Source organism: Hemitrygon akajei, chromosome 19 (assembly GCF_048418815.1).
Source record: "Hemitrygon akajei chromosome 19, sHemAka1.3, whole genome shotgun sequence".
In the NCBI taxonomy this organism is placed as follows: Eukaryota; Metazoa; Chordata; class Chondrichthyes; order Myliobatiformes; family Dasyatidae; genus Hemitrygon; species Hemitrygon akajei.
The window spans coordinates 7,921,417-7,942,338 of NC_133142.1; the positions used below are offsets into that span (position 1 = coordinate 7,921,417).

A 20,922-nucleotide genomic window follows, 5' to 3' on the forward strand; every position below is an offset into this window, starting at 1 on the left:
GCACCTTTCTTTATGTTTAATGTTCCCCATATATCCAGTCCAAAGTTCATGCTTATATCTTTCGAAAATAGTTCTATCATTTGAACTAATTGCTTTAGCTCTGCTGATGGAGTGTATAATTTCAAATCATCCATGTGTAGAAGGCGTGTCAAGGTATAATTAATTTCAGTGTTTCTGATTTGATACCCAATTTTTGTCTGTTTAAGTAAAGTGGAGAATAGGTTTAAAGCTAGACAGAACGGAGGGTGAGGTAAACGTTTGTTTCCCATCAGTAAGCAAAGAAACCATTTGAAAGTAAGAAAACGCCATTATTATAGAGGTATGCAGTCTTTAATTTGTCAAGTTTGGTCTGTGGTTGAATTTTATAATATATATTTATATAATATACACACACACACACACACACGCACGCACACTCACCCACACACACTCGGTAAGCTGGTTAGCATTTCTGTAGAATCTGGAGATGGATATTTCAGAGGAATACTGTCTGCATCACAAGATATTTGGGCAAATCTTCAGGCCCAATTATTCTTTCATTAATACACAAGAACTCAATCATTCTAATTTTGTACTGCTGCTCTGTAAGTGTCTCTTGAGGGGAAGGACTGTAAACTTTTGAGAATTAGCTGAGAGGCTGAGAAGCCTGTTTAAATAGCAAAGGCTCAAAGCAGCAATTGTGATCTTTGATGTGTAAGGAGTATTGTGTTCAGTTCTGGTCACCTTATTATAGGAAGAAGGTAGAACTTTTAGAGAGGGTGCAGAGGAGATTTACCAGGATGCTGCCTGGATTAGAAAGCATGTCTTATGAAGAAAGGTGGCGTGAGCTAGGGCTTTGGAGTAGAGGAGGATGAGAGATAATTTGGTAGAGGTGTATAGGATGATAAGAGTCATAAATAGAGTGGACAGCCAGAGACTTTTTTCCCATGTCAGAAATGGCTAATGACGGGGTATAATTGGAGGAAAGGGGTAGAGGTGTCTGAGTTAGCTTATTTTTACACAGTGAGTGGTGGGTGCATGCAACATGCTGCCAATAGTGGTGGTAGAGGCAGACATATTAGGAGCATTTAAGAGACTCTCAGATAGGCACATGGATGAAAGAAAAATTGGAAGACGTGTGGGACAGGAAACAATTAGATCGATTCTGGAAGTAGAATAAAAAGTCAGCGTAAATTTGTGGGCTGAAGGGCCTGTACTGTTGTACATTCTAACAGTTCAACTGTATCAAAGTTGGACAACAGCGTTGAGAGGTTGGAGGGAAGGAAGGAAGGAACAGATGTTAAGTTCATACAGACCGTGCTCAGGGAGACTCTGAAGGTTGGAGAACATCTACAGAAAGGGTCTTGATTTTATCACAGTGAGATCAGGAAGGAGGAAGGTGAGCAGACCTGGAACATAGATTAATGGGGGAGAGGGCAACAGAAGGAACATGGGGCAACAACAATCCTAAAACGTTAGAAAATTGGGGGAAGGGTGGGTGGTAAAAGGGAGACAATGAGGTTTTAGCTAGAAAATGAATATTAAAGGGATGTTTCTCTAACAGGACTGTGTAAAGGTCTAAAACAAGGCAGTCCATTGATCAGCTTGTAAATTCACATGGACATATTCTCCCTGAAGGAAGGCGCAGAAACCACAACATAGAATATATCAGAACAGTGTCTGATTCTACCACCTGCCCTGACCGGGCATTTCACACACCCACCACTCTCTGCGCAAGTCAGCTACCTCCGATGTCCCCCCAATCGCCGTAACATTATGCCTCCTTGCACTAGCCATCCCCGCCCATAACTTGGCCAGCATCAAAAAGAGTGACAGAACTTGACAAGAAAGACACAGAGATTTGGCACGAGTAGAGAGAATGTTCTTCGATAAGATGCCAACCTGCGTACAGGTTTGGGGGCATAGAGTGAAGTCTTGTTTAATGTACTATAAATGGTCCCATGGTTTCTTAATTTAATTTTATGATCTATTTTCCACAATGTACTGCAGTCAAGTAGCGTCGATGGGGGCAATCGACTGTCTTCATTTCGGGCCAAGACCATTCATTAGCCCAGGAAAGGAAGGGGACAGAAGGCAAAATAAGGTGGGAGGAGGGGAAGGAATACAAGATGGCAGGTGATAGGTGATGGAGAGGAGGATGGATGGGCCAAGGGGGATGAAATGAGGAGCTGGGAAGGAATGGGTGGAAAATGTAAAGGGCTGTAAAAGAAATCTGATAGGAGAGGACAGAGGACCACGGGAGAAAAGGAAGGAAGAGGGGACACCAGAGGGCGGTGATGGGCAGGTGATGTGAAAAGAAGAAGGGAGCCAGAGTGGGGAATGGGAAAAAAAGGAGAAGGGAGAGAAATTATCAGAAGTTGGAGAAATTGGTGTTCCTCCTATTAGATTAGAGGCTTTCCATACAGAATATGAGGTGTTGCTCTTCCAACCCGAGTTTGGCCTCATCATGGCAGTAGAGGAGGCTATGGGAGTGGGAATTTTAAGACTGTAAAGGAAAGGGGCAGAAGCCAGAAGTTGGAGTAGGGGAAGGAGAACAAGTCTATGGTTGAGGAGTCAGAGAGCAGCAGAGACCTCACAGGGGAAGCAACGAGGTTGGGCCTCACCAAACTCTTGTCGAAGAGAAGATTTAAACTTCTTTAGGATAAGCCTATCTCAACGAGACTTTATAGTGGTGCAGCAAATCACAGACAGAAGAGATTCTGCAGATGCTGGAAAACTTGAGCAACTCACACAGTTGTCCCGCCTCTGCAGAATCTCTTGTATTTATCACTGCAGTCAGTGTTCCTTAAAAAATATCGCCGTTGGGTGCATGGGGTGAGTAAAGCAGGGTACAGTTTGGAAGAATGGTCAGCACTGTTTGTGGTGACCTTTTCCTCCCACATCATGCAAGCATTTCCATCCTGCACAATAAATAACAATATGGAAACCTGACACTGAGCTCTTTCAAACAAGGCTTCAGCACCTTTTGAATGTTTTTTTTAACCTTGATATTTTCAGTAGAAAGATTGAAAATGATACTGACTATAATTATAGTTAAGATATTACACAAGACATGCAGGCCTTTCCTTACAGCTCATAGAAGTTTTACCTAATTTTGGATGCCTTCCACAATGTTTGCGTGTGAAAGCCTTAAGGTACCTGAAGGACAGTGATTTGCAATAAGTGCTCAAAGTGGCAAAGGTGACCACGAACGAGTAAAGTGAGTGGACAACCCACTAGGGGTAGGAATGGCACCAAATGAGAGACAGAACATCCCATCATAACTATATCAGTGTAAATCTTCATCTGGAGCTTTCTTTTTTAACCCTCCCATGTCGTGAGTCGGGGAAAGTCAAAATACATTGACACTGCAGACCGCGACATCCAAACAGCGAGCTGTTAGTCTCTGATGTTGCTGTGGTAGGAGTGATGCCTCTCTCTCCCCCTCCCCCCCGTTAGTGAGAGAGCCGGCCTGTGGACGTCAGACTGATGTGATGAACAGTGGGTTTTGATGGATCATGGTCTCTTTGGGGGCTTTGATATTGCTTGCGTGGCGGGTGGTGGGGGGGGGGGGCTGATGCTTTTGCTAAGGGAGGGGAGTAGGGCTTTGGGGTTCTAATGTTTTTCTGTCATTCATTCTTTGGGGCTGAGAGGGGAAAATGGATCAGCCATGATGAAATGGCGGAGCGGACTTGATGGGCCAGATGGCCTAATTCTGCTCTTATATCTGATGGTCTTATAGTCTTATACTTGACCTCTTGTACTGCCGCCTGTCACTCCATCCCTCACTAGATCTACATCTTACAGCTGTGGGGAAAAGTCATGGACAGAGACACACATTTCCTAGTCTAAATAACCTTTCCTTATGGCAGTGAGATGTGGGCTTCTCCAGAAAGATTCACTGCAGAGCAGTACTGCGCATAGAAACAGATTTACAGTGAAATTTACCCTCATTAATTACATTATGTGAGGGTTTGTAACATCTCTTCCCACCTTTTCAGAGAGTAGACATTCTCAGTTTGGATACATTCTCCCTCCATTTTGAAACAACATACACATTCTCCTTCTGTTTCTTTCTACCAGATTAAGGGGTGGTTTATCAGTGCAGGTTTTTCCCTTCCCCTAGGGAGAGCCAAATTAAGACTGTCTTTTATCATTTGCCCCACAACAAGGGAGGTGAATTTAGTGGATGGATGAGGAAAGACCCGATTAGAGAGGTTAAAGTTCATTGTCTAACCAACCAGGTTGCCTGATGTCCCAAATGCAGATGTGTTAGAGCAGAAATTGTATCTGGTGTGTAACAAAACACATCTTGAAGGGGCTATCTCTCAGATCACCACTAAAAGCTTCAAACCGTAAACTTGACTATGCTTTCTCCATATCTGCCCTACTTTTAAGAGCAGCATTAGACTGTGATAAATATAACCATTAAAACAGCATTTGTTTGATCAAAAATTATTCATAACAACTTCATCTTAACTGTGAAAATATATAGCACCATCTTTTTTTTAAAACCACTGCCAAGCTCAATATTTATAAAAGCGGGCCCCCCCATTCCCCTAGCCCCACTTCCAAAACTCCTTAAGATTAAAATTTAAATCATTTCAACTCTTCTTCATTTCAGTCAGGTTCCTTCTTGCTTTGTTAGATCTGGTGAGACAAAAAGAAAAGATCATTACTTTTTACTGTAGTTTAATGACTTAACTTGCCCTCAGATGCGAAGACGTGTACTTTGACGAGTGGCTGTGTCTTTGTACAAGTACGTGGGTAAAAGACACTTGCGTTGGCAAGTCCAGATCCAAATCCCTCTTTACGTCCTTGGTGCTATGTAAAAAGATATGTGTTAACACAATACAATGTATTCATCAATCACACTGAGGATGTGAGGAGTTTGCACTGTGTTCATTATTTTCGTACAGATGTTTTGTTATCAGTAGCACATTTTTGAAATTAAAATTAAATCATTGATTAAAGCTCAGGTGGCAATTTAAAGGCGAAGAAGTTAAAGTGATTTTATTGTCATATGGACAAGTAGATGTATGGACGGTTACAATGAGTGTTTGATGGCTTTGGCTCTGCATTTCCTGGAGTTGAGAGGGGGATTATTATGTAGTGTTGCTAAACTGTGGAGCATGACAGTTTACGCTGAACACAAGAGATTCTACAGATGCTGGAAATCCAGAGCAATGCACACAAAATGCTGGAGGACTCAGCAGGTCAGGTAACATCCATGAAGGGAACAAACAGTTGACATTTCAGAGACCCTTCATCAGGACTGGTGATGCACCATCAATAACTCACTCTGAGACGTAAAGGCGAGATATCGGCTTTTATTGACTGGAAGAAGGAACAAGCAGTGGTTGACCACCATACTACATCCTGGAGACAGAGAGGCCGGGCTCAGGCCTCAATCGCCTTTATACCGGGGTCTGTGGGAGGAGCCACAGGAGCAGTCAGCAGGGGGTGTGTCCAACAGGTATATGTAGTTCACCACAAATGGAAAGGAAAGGGGCAGAAGCCAGAGTAAGAAGTGAGGAGGGGAAGGAGTACAAGCTGGCAGTTAAAAGCAGCCTGTCTGTGGAGGTGCAGGAGCTGACTTGAAAGGTTGCTGAAACATCTTTGAAGAAGAGCAAATACATTCTGTCCCTGGTAACATTTTTTCTCCCAACTAACATCCCAGACAAAAGTTCATTCATCAGCACACACAAAATGCCAGGGAAGATCAGCAAGTCAGGCAGCATTGATGGAGGGTGATCCACTATCAATAACTCCAAAAGACTGGAAGTAGAGTAAATGCTGAAAGGCTTTTATTAGCAGTAAAACAGAGCACGTCAATGCTGGATGACTGTGGGACAACTGAGGGAGGAGCAGTGCCTCCAATCGCCTTTATCCAGGGGTCTGTGGGAGGAGCCACAGGAGCAGTCAGCAGAGGGGCGTGTCCAGACAGGTATACATAGTTTATCACAAAAGGGTATAAACAGTTGACGGTTCAGGCCAAGACCCTTCATCAGGACTGGAAAGGAGGGGGCAGAAGCCAGAATAAGAAGCTTGGGAGAGGGCAAGGCGTACAAGCTAGCAGGAAATAGGTGAGACCAGGTGAGGGGGAGGCTGGGTGGATAGGGGAGGGGACAAGAAGTTGGGAGGTGATAGGTGGAAGTGGTAAAGATTAACTCACTGGAGTTTAGAAGAATGGGGGGGGGGAAAATCTCATTGAAATCTATCAAATATTGAAAAGCCTAGATAGAGTGGATGTGGAAAGGATGTTCCCTATAGTGGGTGAGTCTGGGACTAGAGGGCACAGACTCAGAATAGAAGGACATCCTTGTAGAGCAGAGATGAGGAAGAATTTCTTTAGCCAGCGGGTGGTGAATCTGTGGAATTCGTTGCCACAGATGGCTGTGGAGGTCAGATCACTGGGTATATTTAAGTGGAAGTTCTTGATTAGTAAGGGATAGTAAAGTTATGGGGAGAAGGCATGAGAATGGGGTTGTGAGGGATAATAAATCAGCCATGATAGAATGGCGGAGCAGATTTGAGGGGGTGAATAATCTAATTCTGCTCGTATGCTTTATTGTCTAATGGCTGATCAGAGAGGCCACGACAGAAAGGGAAGGAAGACAGGCACCAGAGGGAGGTGATGGGCAGATGAGAAGGAGGGAAAGGACAAGAGGAAAGCCAGACAGAAGAGATAGGGGGAGAAATTAACTATGTCTCTTATCATCTTATACACCTCTATTAAGTCAATTCTGATCCTCCTTCACTCCAAACAGAAAGGCCTCTTGCACATAAGACATACCCTCTATTCTGAGTCTCTGTCCTCTGGCCTTAGACATTTCCATCATAGGAAACATCCTCTCCATCAAAGCCTTTCACCATTCAATAGGTCACCCTCCCATGCTTCTTAGTGAATACAGGCCCTGAGCCATCAATGCTCTTCCTATGACAAGCCATTCAATCCTTGAATCATTTTTGTGAACCTCCTTTGAATGCTTTACTGTTTCAACACATCCTTTCTATGACAAGAGGCCCAAAACTGCTCACAATACTGCAAGTGAGGCCTCATCAGTGCTTTATAAAGTCTCAACATTACATCCTTGCTTTTATATTCTAGTCCTCTTGAAAAGAATGCCAACATCATATTTGCCTTCCTCACCACAGACTCAACCTGCCAATTAATCTTAAGGGAATCCTGCACAAGGACTCCCAAATCCCTTTGTACCTCAGTTTTTTTTTGTATTTTCTCTCTTCTCTCCATTTAGAAAATAATCAACCCTTTTATTTCTTCTGCCAAAGTGCATCACCATATAATTTCTGACACCATATTCCATCTGTCACTTCTTTGCCCATTCTCCTAATCTGTCTAAGTTCTTCTATAGCCTATTTCTTCAAAACTACCTGTTCCTCCACCTATCTTCATATCATCTGCAAACTTTGCAACAAAGCCATCAACTTCATCATCCAAATCATTGACAGAAAACATAAAAAGAAATGGTCCCAACACAATCCTCATGGATCACCACTAGTCACCAGCAGCCAACCGTTTCCTTTATTCCCATTATTTGCCTCCAGCCAATCAGCCACTGCTTTATCCATGCTGGAATTTTTCCTGTGATTCCCTGAGACTTCATATCTAAGAATCAACTACAACATCTTCCCAGCAACTGAGGACAAACTAAACTGTCTATGGTTCCGTTTCTTCTGTGGTGACATTCGCAATTTTCCAGTCTTTCAGAACCATTCTAGAACCAAGTGATTCCTGAAGAATAATTACTAATGTCTCCATAATCTCTTCAGCCACCTTTTTCAGAACCCCGGGGTGTACACCATCTGGTCCAGGGGACTTAACTACCTTCAGACCTTCCAGTTTCCCATGAACCTTCTCTCTAGTAATAGTAATTTCACACATTTCATGACCCTTGACACCTAGAACTTCCACTATTCTGCTAGTGTCTTCCACAGTGAAGACTGATGCAAAGTACTTATTCCAATTCATCTGTCATTTTTATGTCCCCCATTACTACCTCTCAAGCTTTGTTTTCTAGCAGTCTGATATCCACTCTTGCCTCTCTTTTACACTTCATGTAGCTGAAGAAACTTTTGGTATCCTCTTTAATATTCACAGCTGGGTTACTTTCACATTCCATCTTTAGCTTCTTAATGACTTTTTTTTAGTTGCCTTCTGTTGGTTTTTAAAAGCTTTCCAATCCTCTAACTTCCCACTAATTTTTGCTTTATCATATGCAAAAATGGCTTTGGCTTTTACATTGGCTTTGACTTCTCTTGTTAGCTACAGTTGTGTCATCTTGCCTTTAGAATACTTTTTCCTCTTTGGGATGTATATATCCTATGCCTTCCAAATTGCTTCCAGAAATTCCAGCCATTGCTGCTCTGCTGTCATCCCTGCCAGTGTCCTTTTCCAGTCAATTCTGGCCATCTCCTGTCTCATGCCTCTGTAATTCCCTTTACTCCACTGTAATAATGAAACACTTGTCTTTAGCTTCTCCTCAAATTTCAGGATGAATTTGATCATGTTATGATCACATTCCCCTAATGGTTCTATCTTCTCTCTAATCAATTCTGGTTCATTGCACAACACCCTATCTAGAATAGCTGATCCCCTAGTGGACTCAACAATGAGCTGCTCTAAAAAGCCATCTGTCCGTAGGCACTTTAGAAATTCCCCCTCCTGGAATCCAGCACCAACCTGATCCAATCTACCTGCATATTGAAATCCCCCATGACTATTGTAACATTGCCCTTTTGGCATGCAATTTCTATCTCCCGTTGTAATTTGTAGGCCACATCTTTACTACTGTTTGGGGATTTGTAAACAATTCCCATCAGGGTCTTTTTACCCTTTCAGTTCCTTAGCTCTATCTGCAATAATTCAACACCTTCTGACCCAATGTCACTTCTTTCTAATAAATTGATTTCATTTTTTGCCAACAGAGCAACTCCGCCTCTTCTGCCTTCCTGCCTGTCCTTTCAATACAATGTGTATGCTTGGACATGAAGCTCCCAACTATAATCTTTCAGCCATGATTCAGTGATGCCTACAACATCATACCTGCCAATCTGAAACCGTGCTACAAATTAATTTAACTTCTTCCACATATTGCACGCATTCAAATAGAACACCTTCAGTCTATTCATCCTTTTCAATTTTGTCTACCTTCTATGTTGCAGCTCATCCTGTTGACTGCAATTTTGCCCTATCAACAGTCTCTCCTCATGACACATTGCCTCTGTTTGTAAACCAGCCACCTCACCTTCAGTACTATCATCTGCCTTTCCTGTGATAGTTCTTGCCTTGAAATGTTTACAGCTCACGACCCTAGTTGCACCATGTTCAAACTTTTGATTCCTAACTTTTTCCGACATCTGCCTTAATCTCTCCACTAAATGCTCTGGCATTCTAGTTCCCATCCCCCTGCAACTTTAGTTTAAACCACACCGTGCAGCATTAACAGCCCTGCTAGGATATTAGTCCACCTCCAGTTCAGGTGCAAACCATCCCATCTGTACAGGTCCCACCTTCCCTGGAAGAGAGCCAATGATCCAAAAATCTTATGCCTCCTTCCTTTGATAATAAACTTACAGTACTTTAAGATTTGAACTTTGATCTGTAGGAGCAGTATGCAAGACAAGATTTTCACTGTACTTTGGTACATATGATAATAATAAGCCAGTATCATTACCAAGGGAAGGGTCTCAGTCTGTGATATTAACTGTCCATTTCCTTCACAGGCACTGCCTGACCCACGGAGATTCCCCCCCCCAGTAGTTCATGTTTTGCTCAGACTTACCTCTGTTCTTGCAGGTGGCTTCGCAGTCCTCTGGGGTCTGGAACCTGTTGGCATTTCCTTTGCAGCCGCTGTAGATGAAGGGACGGCACTGGCCACTCTCCCTGTGGTAGTACCAAAGCAACGTATACTTGGAGCAATTTCCCTCATCCAGCGGAAGCAGGCAGGGGTCTGCTTAAGGTAAAGTGTGTGCAAAGAGTTAGAAGGTAATACAACTAGAGTTTTTACTAACAATCATTATTTCTCTCTCTCTACACACATTTCCTCTTTCTCACTCTCTCCAAAGACCAGCAATTCATCTCATACAACTACGTCTATTTTGTCCTTTCTACACCTCTCCTTCTGAAGAGTTAGAGTCACAGAGCAATATAGCTACAGGTCCAATGGTCCAATGGGTCTAGACCAACAGTAGTGCCCACTCAACTAGTCCCAATATAGCCACAGGTCCAATGAATCTATACCAACTGTAGTGCACACTCAGCTTGTCCCAATGTCCTGTGCTTGGCCAATATCCCTCCAGGCCTCTCTCATCTACATGCTTCTATGGAACTTGCCTCAACCACTTCCTCGAGCAGCTCATTCCATATACACACCACCCCCTACAGAAAAAAGTTGTTCCTCAGGTCCCTATTAAACCTTTCCCCTTCTCACACTAACATCTATGCCCTCTAGTTTTGGACACTCCTTGTTGTTAAGTGCTGTCAAGTCATTGTTGACTCATGGCGACCCTGTGGATAGTGTAGTTGTCCGTGGGATTTTCGTGGCAAGATACAGAAGTAGATCGCCCGGCCTTTCTTCTGTGCAGATACTGCTGCTGCCCAGGCTGGGACCCGGCCGGATTGAAACTCAGGACCTTCTGTCTCGAAGTCCAGTGCTGATGCCACTTCACCACCAGCCGGCCCTTTGGATCCCCTCGCCTGGGGAAAAGACTGTTAACCATTCACCATATCTGTGCCTCTCATAATTTTAAACCTTTTTACAAGGTCGCTCCCTCATTGTCCGACATCCCTAGGAATAAAGGCCAAGCCTCACAAACATCTCCCTATAACTCAATTCCTCTTGTCTTGGCAACATCCTTGTCATTTTTTCTGCATTATTTCCAGTTTAACTAACTCCTTCCCTTAACAGTTTGGCCAAATTGTACACAGTACTCCAAGTGTAACCTCACCAGTGACCTATTCAACTCCAACATAATGTCCTAGCTCCTCTCCTCAATGCCGTGACTAATGAAGGCCAGCGTGCTAACTCCTTTTTCCATAAGACCATAAGAGATAGGAATAGAATTAGGCCATTTGGCCCATCATATCTATCAGCCTCCTCTTTAAGTATACCCAGTGAGTTGGTCTTCATTGGTGTCTGTGGCAATGAATTCTACAGATTCACCACCCTCTGGCTAAAGAAATTCCTCTTCAGCTTTGTTCTAAAGGGATGTCCTTCGATTTTGAGGCTGTGTTCTTTGGTCCTAGACTCCCCTACTATAGGAAACATCCTCATCTTATTCCCACCCTCTTCAGTGCGTCTGTGATGCCGTTTTCAATGAACTATGCTCTTGTACTTCTTGGTCGCTCTGGTTTACTACACTCCACAACGCCCTACCATTTATAGTATAAGTCCTACACTGGTTTGATTTTCCAAAATGCATCAACTGTTGCTTAACTGTATTGAAATCCATTTGCCTCTCCTTGGCTCACTTCCCTAACTGATCAAGTTCCCCTGTAATCTAAACCTTCTTCACTATCAACAACATCTCCTATTGTCATCCACAAAGTTACGGATCAAGCCTTGTAACATTAGCACTCAAATGATTTACACAAACAATGGATAACAGGGTCCCAACATCGCCCCCTGTGGCACACCATGATTCAATGGCTTTCGTTCCAAGAAACAGTCTTCAACCAAGACCTCTGTAAGTGGTCAGCAAAGATGAACCTAGTCTTGGAGTCTATGAGGTTGATGGATAGGACAGAAAGTTCAACACTAGACCCACCACCCAATGTCGAAAAGGTAGAATTGTTTCACTATGCACCATTTTAGTTGGTTAAAATGGCAGCACACTTGGTTGCAGTGGCCTCTCTAAGTCCAACAAATGGTGCAAATATTTGGCTTACATATTTTTCTCATGATTCCAAGACCCTGTTGGACATAAATAATACAAAATACTGTCTGCTGTTTCACATATTTATACAACTGATTGTTTTATTATAATAGTGCCAGTAACAGTATCTATCTTAGATAAACATGCATCTGGTACTTTATGTCGATCCTCAGGCCATGCCACTCAGGGACTTGTGCTAACGTCATTTTGTGACTGCATGTGCTGTGTGTGACTGTAAGTACTGTTTTGTACCTTGGCTCCTCACAGAGAGCAGCGGGAAGTGAACCTGGATTGCTGGTACTGTAAAATGTTGTTTCGTTTTGCTGTATATAGCGTATGGCTGAATGACAATAAACTTGAACTTGATCGTCTGCATTGTGTCATTATCATAGATTGTTCAAGTTCAGAAGAATTCCATTATCTGCAAGGTGATTTGGAATACCCTGAGGTTGGGAAAGGTGTTACAAAAATTGCCCATCAGAAGGAACACCTTTGCAAAAACCTCTTAAACACAAGGGAGAGTTTGTCCTGTTTTGCTGAAGTACACCTCCCTTCCCTCCTGTTTTCTGACTATACTCTCCCAAATGACAATTGTTGAGATGAAACCAAAGAAATGTAAAAATGGTGAAAACAAGATGTCATATGGAGCTGAGAATTAATGAGTGCCTTTGTGTTTGAGAGGCAGCATGCGGAGGTTAGGTGATTCATGAAGCAGTGAGGCGGCATGGAGATGTCTGATGGAGTGATGTAGCACATCCTGAAGCCTGATTATGAATCCAGAAGCAAGGACTCTATCTTGGTCTCCAATATCACCTGTGATGATAAGATTGTTCCTACAATCCAAGGATAACACCTTGGCCCAGGTTCATCAAGAGGAAAATTGACCACCTTCTCCTGACAGTCGCTGGAATTACATCTGCAACTCCCTTCTCCATTAACACCCTGGGGGGTGGAGGGTGTTACCACCAGCCAAGAAATTGACTAGACCAGCCACATAACTACTGAAGGCTACTGGATATGGTATCCTGCAGCATGGGACTTCTGATGCTCCAAAGCCTTTGCATCATCTACTATGTAAATGTCCGGAGTGTGTTGGAATAGATTTTTATTTTATTTATTGAGATACAGCACGGAGTAGGCCCTTCCAGCCTTTCAAGCCCTGCTGGACAGAAACCCCTGATTTAAACACAAAGTACACTGCAGATGCTGTGGTCAAATCAACACGTACAAACAAGCTGGATGAACTCAGCAGGTCGGGCAGCATCCGCTGAAAGGAGCAGTCAATGTCAGTAGTCCTGACAAAGGGTCTCAGCCCGAAACGTTGACTGCTCCTTTCAACGGATGCTGCCCGACCTGCTGAGTTCCTCCAGCTTGTTTGTACGTGTTGATTTAACCCCTGATTTAAACTTGGCCTAATTGCCAGACGATTTACAATGGCAAATTAACTTATCAACTCGTATATCTTTGGACTATGGAAGGAAACTGGAGCACTTGGAGGAAACCCATTCAGTCATAGGGAGAATGTAGAACTCCTTACAGACAGGTCACTGGCACTGTAAAGGGTTGTGCTAACCACTATACTACCATGCCCCTGTCCCGTTTACCTGGATGAGTATAGGCCCAACAACTCTCTAGACTTAGTTGTTCATTATATTCATGGTGGAAACCATAAGATCATAAGACATAGGAGAAGAGTTAGGCCATTTGGCCTGATAATTGCCCTGCCATTCCATCATGGTTGATTTATTATTCCTCTCAACCTCATTCCCCTGCCTTCTCCCCATAACCTTTGATGATCAAGAACCTATTGACCTTCGACTTATATATACTCAATGACTTGGCCTCCACAGCTGTCCCACAGATTCACCACCCTCTGGTGAAATAAATTCCTCCTCATCTCTGTTATAAAGGCATGTTCTTCAATTCTGAGGCTGTGCCCTCTGGTCCTAAGGGAATCGAGGATTAGAGCAGGAACATGGTACTTTGATAACAGTGTCAGAAAGTGTATGGTCATGCACTTTGGTAGAAGGAATAAAGTTGCAGACCATTTTCTAAACAGGGAGGAAATTCAAAAATCAGAAGTGGAAAGGACTTGTGAGTCCCTAAAGGTTAACTTGCAGGTGGAGGCATTGGTAAGGAAAGCAAATGCAATGCTGGCACTCATTTCAAGACAACTGGAAATATAAGAGCAGGGATGTGATGCTGAGGCTTTATAAAGCATTTCAGGCTGCACTGGAAGAATTCTGAGCAGTTTTGGGCCTCTTACTTAAGAAAAGTTGTGCTGGCATTGGCGAGGGTCCAGAGGAGGTTCACAAGAAAGATTCCAGAAACGAAAGGGTTAACACATAGGCATGTTTGACAGCTCTGGGCCTGTGCCTGCGGGACAGAAGAATGGAGAATCTCATTGAACCTTTAAACTCCGCCGGACGGAAGGCTAAGGAGCATGCGGTTCATGGAAGCAGCACCACCTGCAGATTCCCCTCCAAGTTGAACGGCACCCTAACTGGGAAACAATACATCATCACTGGTCTAAAACCTAGAATACCCTCGCCCCAGCAACACCTGTGTGAGTGCCTTCAGCACATAAACTGCTCCAGTTCGAGAAGGTGGCTCTCTACTCGAGGACAAATAGGAATTGAATCTGGGCAGCATGTTAATGTAGCGGTTAGCGCAACACTTTACAGCACCAGTGACCTAGGTTCAATTCCCGCCGCTGCCTGTAAGAATTTATACGTTCTCCCCGTGACTGTTTGGTTTTCCTTTGGGTACTCTGGTATTCTCACACATTCCAAAAATGTACAGGTAAGTCGGTTAGTTGGTCACATGGGTGTATTGGGTAGCATGGGCTCTGTGCCAGAAGGGCCTGCTACGGTGCTTTAACTCTGAATAAATAAAGGAATCTCTCTAAAACTGAGTCATTAAAAGTCTGAGCCAGATGCTTTAAAATGTAAACAAATTATAGCCAGTTTTCTTCCCCATTTCCTTTAATAGTTGCTATTGTGGGTGACACAGCAGCGTAGTAGTTAGCGCAACACTTTAGAGGGTTCAATTCCGCTTTCTGCTGCTACCTGTATGTCCTCCGAGTGACCGTGTAGGTTTCCTCCGGGCGCTCCAGTTCCCTCCCACAGTCCAAAGACAGTTAGGGTCTGTCAATTGTGCACATGCTATGTTGACGCCAGAAGCATGCCAACTTTCTTGGGATGCACCCAACACATACGTGGATGGTGTTGGTCGTTGAAGCAAAACGATGCATTTCACTGTCAACTACCAGGTTTAGGAATAATTACTACCCCTCAAACATCAGGCTCTTGAACCAATGGGGATAACTTCACTCACCTTCACTTGCCCCATCACTGAAATGTTTCCACAAACAAGGGACTCACTTTCATGGACTCTTCACCTCATTTTCTCAACATTTATTGCTTATTTATTTATATAATTGTTTCTTATTTTTGTATTTGCACAGTTTGTTGTTTCTGCACTCTGGCTGAAAGCCCTAGTTGGCAGATGTTCATTGATTCTGTTATAATTACTGTCCAATAGATTTGTTGAGTATGCACACAAGAAAATGAAATTCAGGATTGTATATGGTGATGTATATGTAAATTGATAATAAAATTTACTTTGTACATGTGACGAATAAAGGAAATTTTGTTTTTCAAATCTAAACCCAGCACCGTCTTAGGCAATGCATTCCAAATTCCAGCCATTGTTCAGTGGAACTACTTTGTCTCCATGAATCTCATTTTCATCCATCTTAAGGCAATGGGAGTGAGACCCGAGAGTTTAAAATGGATGGCAATCAGTTCACCCCTTGGGGTGTAGCCCATTGGTTCTTTCAATTAAGGATGCTTGCGTTCTCAAGTCTTGTTATGTCAGGGAAGGAAATGGTAAACTTCCACTGTGACCATGGTCCACGTCCATTGCTAGTTGGCATGACAGTTGGCTTTGAGGAGGACTGAACTGGCCAACTGAACTGTTCCTACCTTGTATGGAGGCGTTTCTTCTAAACCTTTCATGCTGTGGCAGATCTGTGGGATCTGTGGGGTCTACCGTGTCTCCTGTCAATGGAAGGCAAATCATGTCAGTGCTCCCTTCAACTGAACTGAAGGTGCAAGTTCAGGATTTCAAACTACTGAACGTAATAATACAGGCCACGTTCCCAACACCACAGTGGCTAGTAGATTCAGGGTCTGCCACCAAAATCAGGCTGTTCAGCCCCTCTGGACCATGCTGACATTTATAGCTCTTCCTCCTCCTCTTCATTATACACTGTTAGAAAATCCTTTCATTCTTTTTCCCCATTATGTGTTTATCCAACTTCCCTTTAACTGTGCCAATGATTGCTTTTATTATTAAATCCCTCATAAATATATAAATGCATTATATAATAAATATATGAAAATTCCTCATTATCTGAAATTCCAGTTTTACCACATGCACAATCATATTGAAGCAAAGAGGAACCAGAGAAGGTCTCAATCATTTTTCAAGCAGTTTGGGAAGGTTCTGACAAGGAAAGAGCACGGTTAGCAGATGAGAGAGGCAAAAGGACGGAAAGGATGGTTATGCAAAGTGAATGAAAATGATAATGGGATAAGGTGAAAGAACAATAGACTAGAGAGCCTGTAAATGCCATCGGCTACTGTTCAGTACGATGGGAGCAATGGATATGATCTTAAATGGTAAAGTCAATCTCAACCTAGGATTTCAGTTATCCCCCAGCAACTACACCAGTGGGCCAAGCTTTCATTTCAAGGAACGAGCCCTGGGAACATTCCCAAGGAAGGATTCAAAGGACTGGCTCTTTCTTCCCCTCTAGGGTGGAGGTGCTATTGTAGGATTGGTATCTTATATATACATGTCCTTAATAGGAATAGTTAAAAAGGTATAAAAAAGACAAACTGAGTAATAAATTATGAAATATAAAGCAAGTTGGAACACTACCAATAGTACCACAGTACTATAAAACTGTGTATTAGTTCCTAATAGTTATCGATGGAGTTCATCCAGTGAATAAAATCAGCACAGACACCTCATGCAGATGTAGACTGCCTTCCTACAATGCTGCTGATGATTGCATCCTCCAAATCTTCATTTTCTTCTGTAAGTTTTAAGATGACTGTCAATACCTTCAAATTCATTGTAATTCCTAACTTACTGAAGTAGTGAAGTAATTTCATTTTCACTCTAGGCCACTTCTGGCATCTCCACGCCTGAATGTTTGAAACCGCAGTGAGCAAAGCAGTTCTGAATTGTTTTACTGCTTATTTTTCATCAACTATCAGTGACAAAAATCATTGCTTTTAGAACACAAAAGCATGCATTGGTCCAATGACCATTGAAAAACTGTTTGCTCTAAGCATGATGTAGCATTTAATGGCCACATAGTGTGTGTGACTGACGGTAGTTGGAAACTGTCTCCTGCCCCAATTAAATGGCATAGTGTCCCAAATAAATGATCTTGTCTATTTTCTTGATTAGCTTTTGTTCTTTAAAAGTTATACCAAATAAACACTTGCCCCAATTAACCAATGGCCCGATTAACTGGAATCCACTGTGTGTATATACACATGTCAGTAATAAACCATTTTGATTCTGATCAGGCATTTCATTACTGGAAAACTCAACTTCCATTTGATAGCATCCTCTGACTGTTAAAGAAATTTAGTCAATTATGCAAAGAGGCACCCAGAAGGAAGACCCTTGTGAAAAGTCCACTGCCAGCATCTCTGCAGAAAGGTGAAGTTAATTATTAAGGTGATGAGGAGCACATACGCATCATTTCGGAGGTTTGGAACTCCTCCATCCCGTGGTCGTCTGTTGGTGTTTCATAGCTTCCTATGGTGTAGAAGTGCTCATAGTCTGGGTCGTTCCCATCTACCACCACTTTGAGCTCCTTCCCTACAAAATTAACAGTGGCAACAGAAAGGAAATCTCACTTTAATCATTCTGCACACCAGTAACAGGCAAGATGGCCCAGGGAATTAAAATCAAGGCTGCAAAATGACAGGTCAGGATAATCATTTTAAATTTGAATGGAGTACTAACGTACGTTTCAATAGCGGTCAAAATGAAAACATCTCACTCAGCAGTTAATATTCAGTATTAATACCACACTATTTCTTAATAAGAACTCAATGAGGCAAAATTCCCATGAGATTGGATATTCAGCAACATAAGGCAAGTTGTGTAGATTTAGAAACATAAACAAACTCCTATAGAAGTGAAGTGGAGAGTATATTGACTGACTGCATCACAGCCTGGTATGGAAGCACTAAAGCCTTCCCAACCATTGAGCACATCTACGTGAAATGCTGTCCTAGGAAAGCAGCGTCCGCCATCACCACCCAGGCCAAGTTCTTTTCTAGCTGCTGCTATCAGGTAGAAAGTACAAGAGCCTCAGGACTTGATCCACCAGGTTCAAGAAAATTACCGCCCGACAACCATCAGGCTCTTGAACAAAAGGGGATAACTACATTCACTTGCTCAGCCATTGAGATGACTCTTTATTTCATGTTATCATTGTTTATTGCTATTTATTTATATTGGCATTTGCGCAGTGTGTTATTTTCTGTACTCTGGTTGACTGTTCATTGATCCAGTTTAGTTATTCTTCTATAAATTTGCTGAGTATGCCTGCAGGTAAAAGAATCTCAGGGTTGTATGTGATGATATATATGTTCTCTGATAATAAAATTTACTTTGGACTTTAGAATGGCTTATGGGTCAGAAAGAAGTTCATCTTCTCTGTGCTGCTGTATATTCTCCATTCCAAAGGCCCTTCCCAAAACGACATTGAAAAAGATTACCACTCCAGAGATGAGGCACAGAAGACAAGTGAGGTAGACTCACCAGCAAGACCATCATAGTCCTCCTCGTGTGAGATCTTTAAGACAGGGACCTGACGGTAATAGGTTGCTGCACTTGATGAGAGACCTAGACGAAGCAAGGACAAGCACAGCACGGACAACACGACAATAATTAACACACAGTGCCGACCAAAAGTGTGAATGGTATTTGGTGGAAGATAAGGCCAGAGTGAAATTGTTGATGGCTCCATGAGTCAAAGGCACACATGTTTATGTTGAACCTTTGGAGCAGGGGTTTTACACCCTGGATCAATACCAAGAAGCAAGTATTGCATACTAGAGGGCATGCATTGAAGATGAGAGGGAGTAGGTTCAAGGGGGATGTGAGGGGTAAATTTTTTTTTTACACAGAGAGTTGTGGATGCCTGGTATGGTGGTAGAGGCAAATACATTAGAGGCCTTTAGAGAGGCACATAGATGTGAGGAAGATGGAGGGATGTGGATGTTGCGTCTGGGTAGTTTTGATTTGCTTTTTAGCTGTTTCAACACACGTCATAAGCCAAAAGACATGTACTATGCTGTACGTGTTCAGTGTTCTAATATAGGATTTGCCAAGAGATTAATGTAGAAAACTTTATGGATGATTTTAAAAGAAAATGAGACAAGTACACCAGAGAAAAGGAAAGAGAAAGATATGTTAGAAGCCACAAAGATGAAAAATTTTCTCTCATGGAGTGAGGGTATATTTGAGGAAAGCATGCACCAGAATAGACTAGTTGGGCAAATGGCTCTTTTCTTCATTGTCTTGTACATAACAGGATATTTAAGACTCTTGACTTCCTTCGCAAAATCTTCTCATGTAGGCAGGGTTAAAATTGTGTTTGGAAGGTCTTTTGGGGAGTGCTGTGTAATATTTCACTGTACTAAAATTTGAACATAATTATTAATCAATAATTGTTGAGGAATTCGGGAAACAGAGTGCAGGCCCAATATTATTGGGCATGTCAAGGCTTCCTTCTGTTGGTAATTCACAGGGAAACACCCATTGTCAATAAGCAATGCAACTATGTTTGGTGTGATTATGCACAGTGCAGTGCAGTGTGAGCCTTCATGGAGCATCTTCAAAGTAAGTGTACTTAAAATCCATCAAATACCGTGAAGAAGAAATGAAGAAAGATATCTAAAGTCACCCACATTGACCAAAATATCTGGTGTACAAGTTGCCAGTTGCTTGATTGCAATGTTAGTCTGCATTCATTATCAATTCACTTCAACTAAGTGGATGTTCTCACTGGCAAGATATTTCTCAGTCATCCGATAGAACAGAAGGGACTTGATCACCAGAATTTGAGGCACAGCGTTCTGCTAGAGTCACAGAAGGATCTCAACCTCCCAATTCTGGGAAAGAGATTGAGTGCATTCATACCATCTATGCTCCTCATGATTTTGTAAACCTGTCTAATATCACTCCTCAGTTTCCTACACTCCAAGGATAAAGTCCTAGCCTGCCCAACCTCCCCACTAATTCAATCGCTACCTTGATACGGCACGACCACCTGAAGCGGACGGAGAGCGTAACTTCCCCAAACAATCCACCAGCTACGTGTTCAAGCACCGCCGTTTGTGGTGTAGGAATTCTCAACCACCTTCCAACTCATAACATTGGAATGAAAGCAAGGCATCCTCAAACCCAAAGAAGTAATCTAGAAGACGTCTATGTGGTAAAATAAGTTTGTGTGGTGGTGTTACAGCAGTCTTAGCAGGTTTCATAGCAAAAGCTAAAGACTACATTTTTGTCAGCAATTTGTGATGTATGGTCATCATCATAATTATGTGCCATGTTGTATGACATGGGTGATCATAGTCTATGGCCATGATTGTTCTTGGCAAATTTTTCTATGGAAGTGGCTTGCCATTGCCTTCTTCTGGGCAGTGGCTTTTCAAGACTGGTGACTCCAGTCATAATCAATACATTTCAGAGGTTGTCTGCCTGGTGTTAGTGGTGGCATAAGCAGGACTTGTGAAATGCACTAGCTGCACATGTGACCATCCACCACCTGCTTCTATGGAGGGCTAAGCAGGTGCTTCACCTTGCCCAATGGTGACTTGCAGGCTAGCGGAGGGAAGGAGCACCTTACATCTCCTTTGACAGGAGTGCATCTCTAGCCCCGCCACCCAATGGTGGAATGTATGGTGCTTGAATCAAAATTAGGCCCCTGACAACTGCAATAGC

At 42.7% G+C, this 20,922-nt stretch overlaps 1 protein-coding gene across 1 annotated transcript; it reads right to left on the reverse strand.

Annotated features, from left to right (window-relative positions):
• Positions 1 to 325: 325 nt before the first annotated feature.
• Positions 326 to 18,940, reverse strand: LOC140742144 (uncharacterized). The gene is made up of 5 exons (XM_073072947.1): positions 18,733 to 18,940; positions 17,656 to 17,781; positions 15,864 to 15,938; positions 9,786 to 9,956; positions 326 to 4,629 (listed from the first exon to the last, which is right to left on the reverse strand). Exons 1-5 carry the CDS (start codon positions 18,938 to 18,940, stop codon positions 4,604 to 4,606), a joined length of 606 nt encoding a protein of 201 aa, XP_072929048.1. The 3' UTR covers positions 326 to 4,603.
• Positions 18,941 to 20,922: the final 1,982 nt, after the last annotated feature.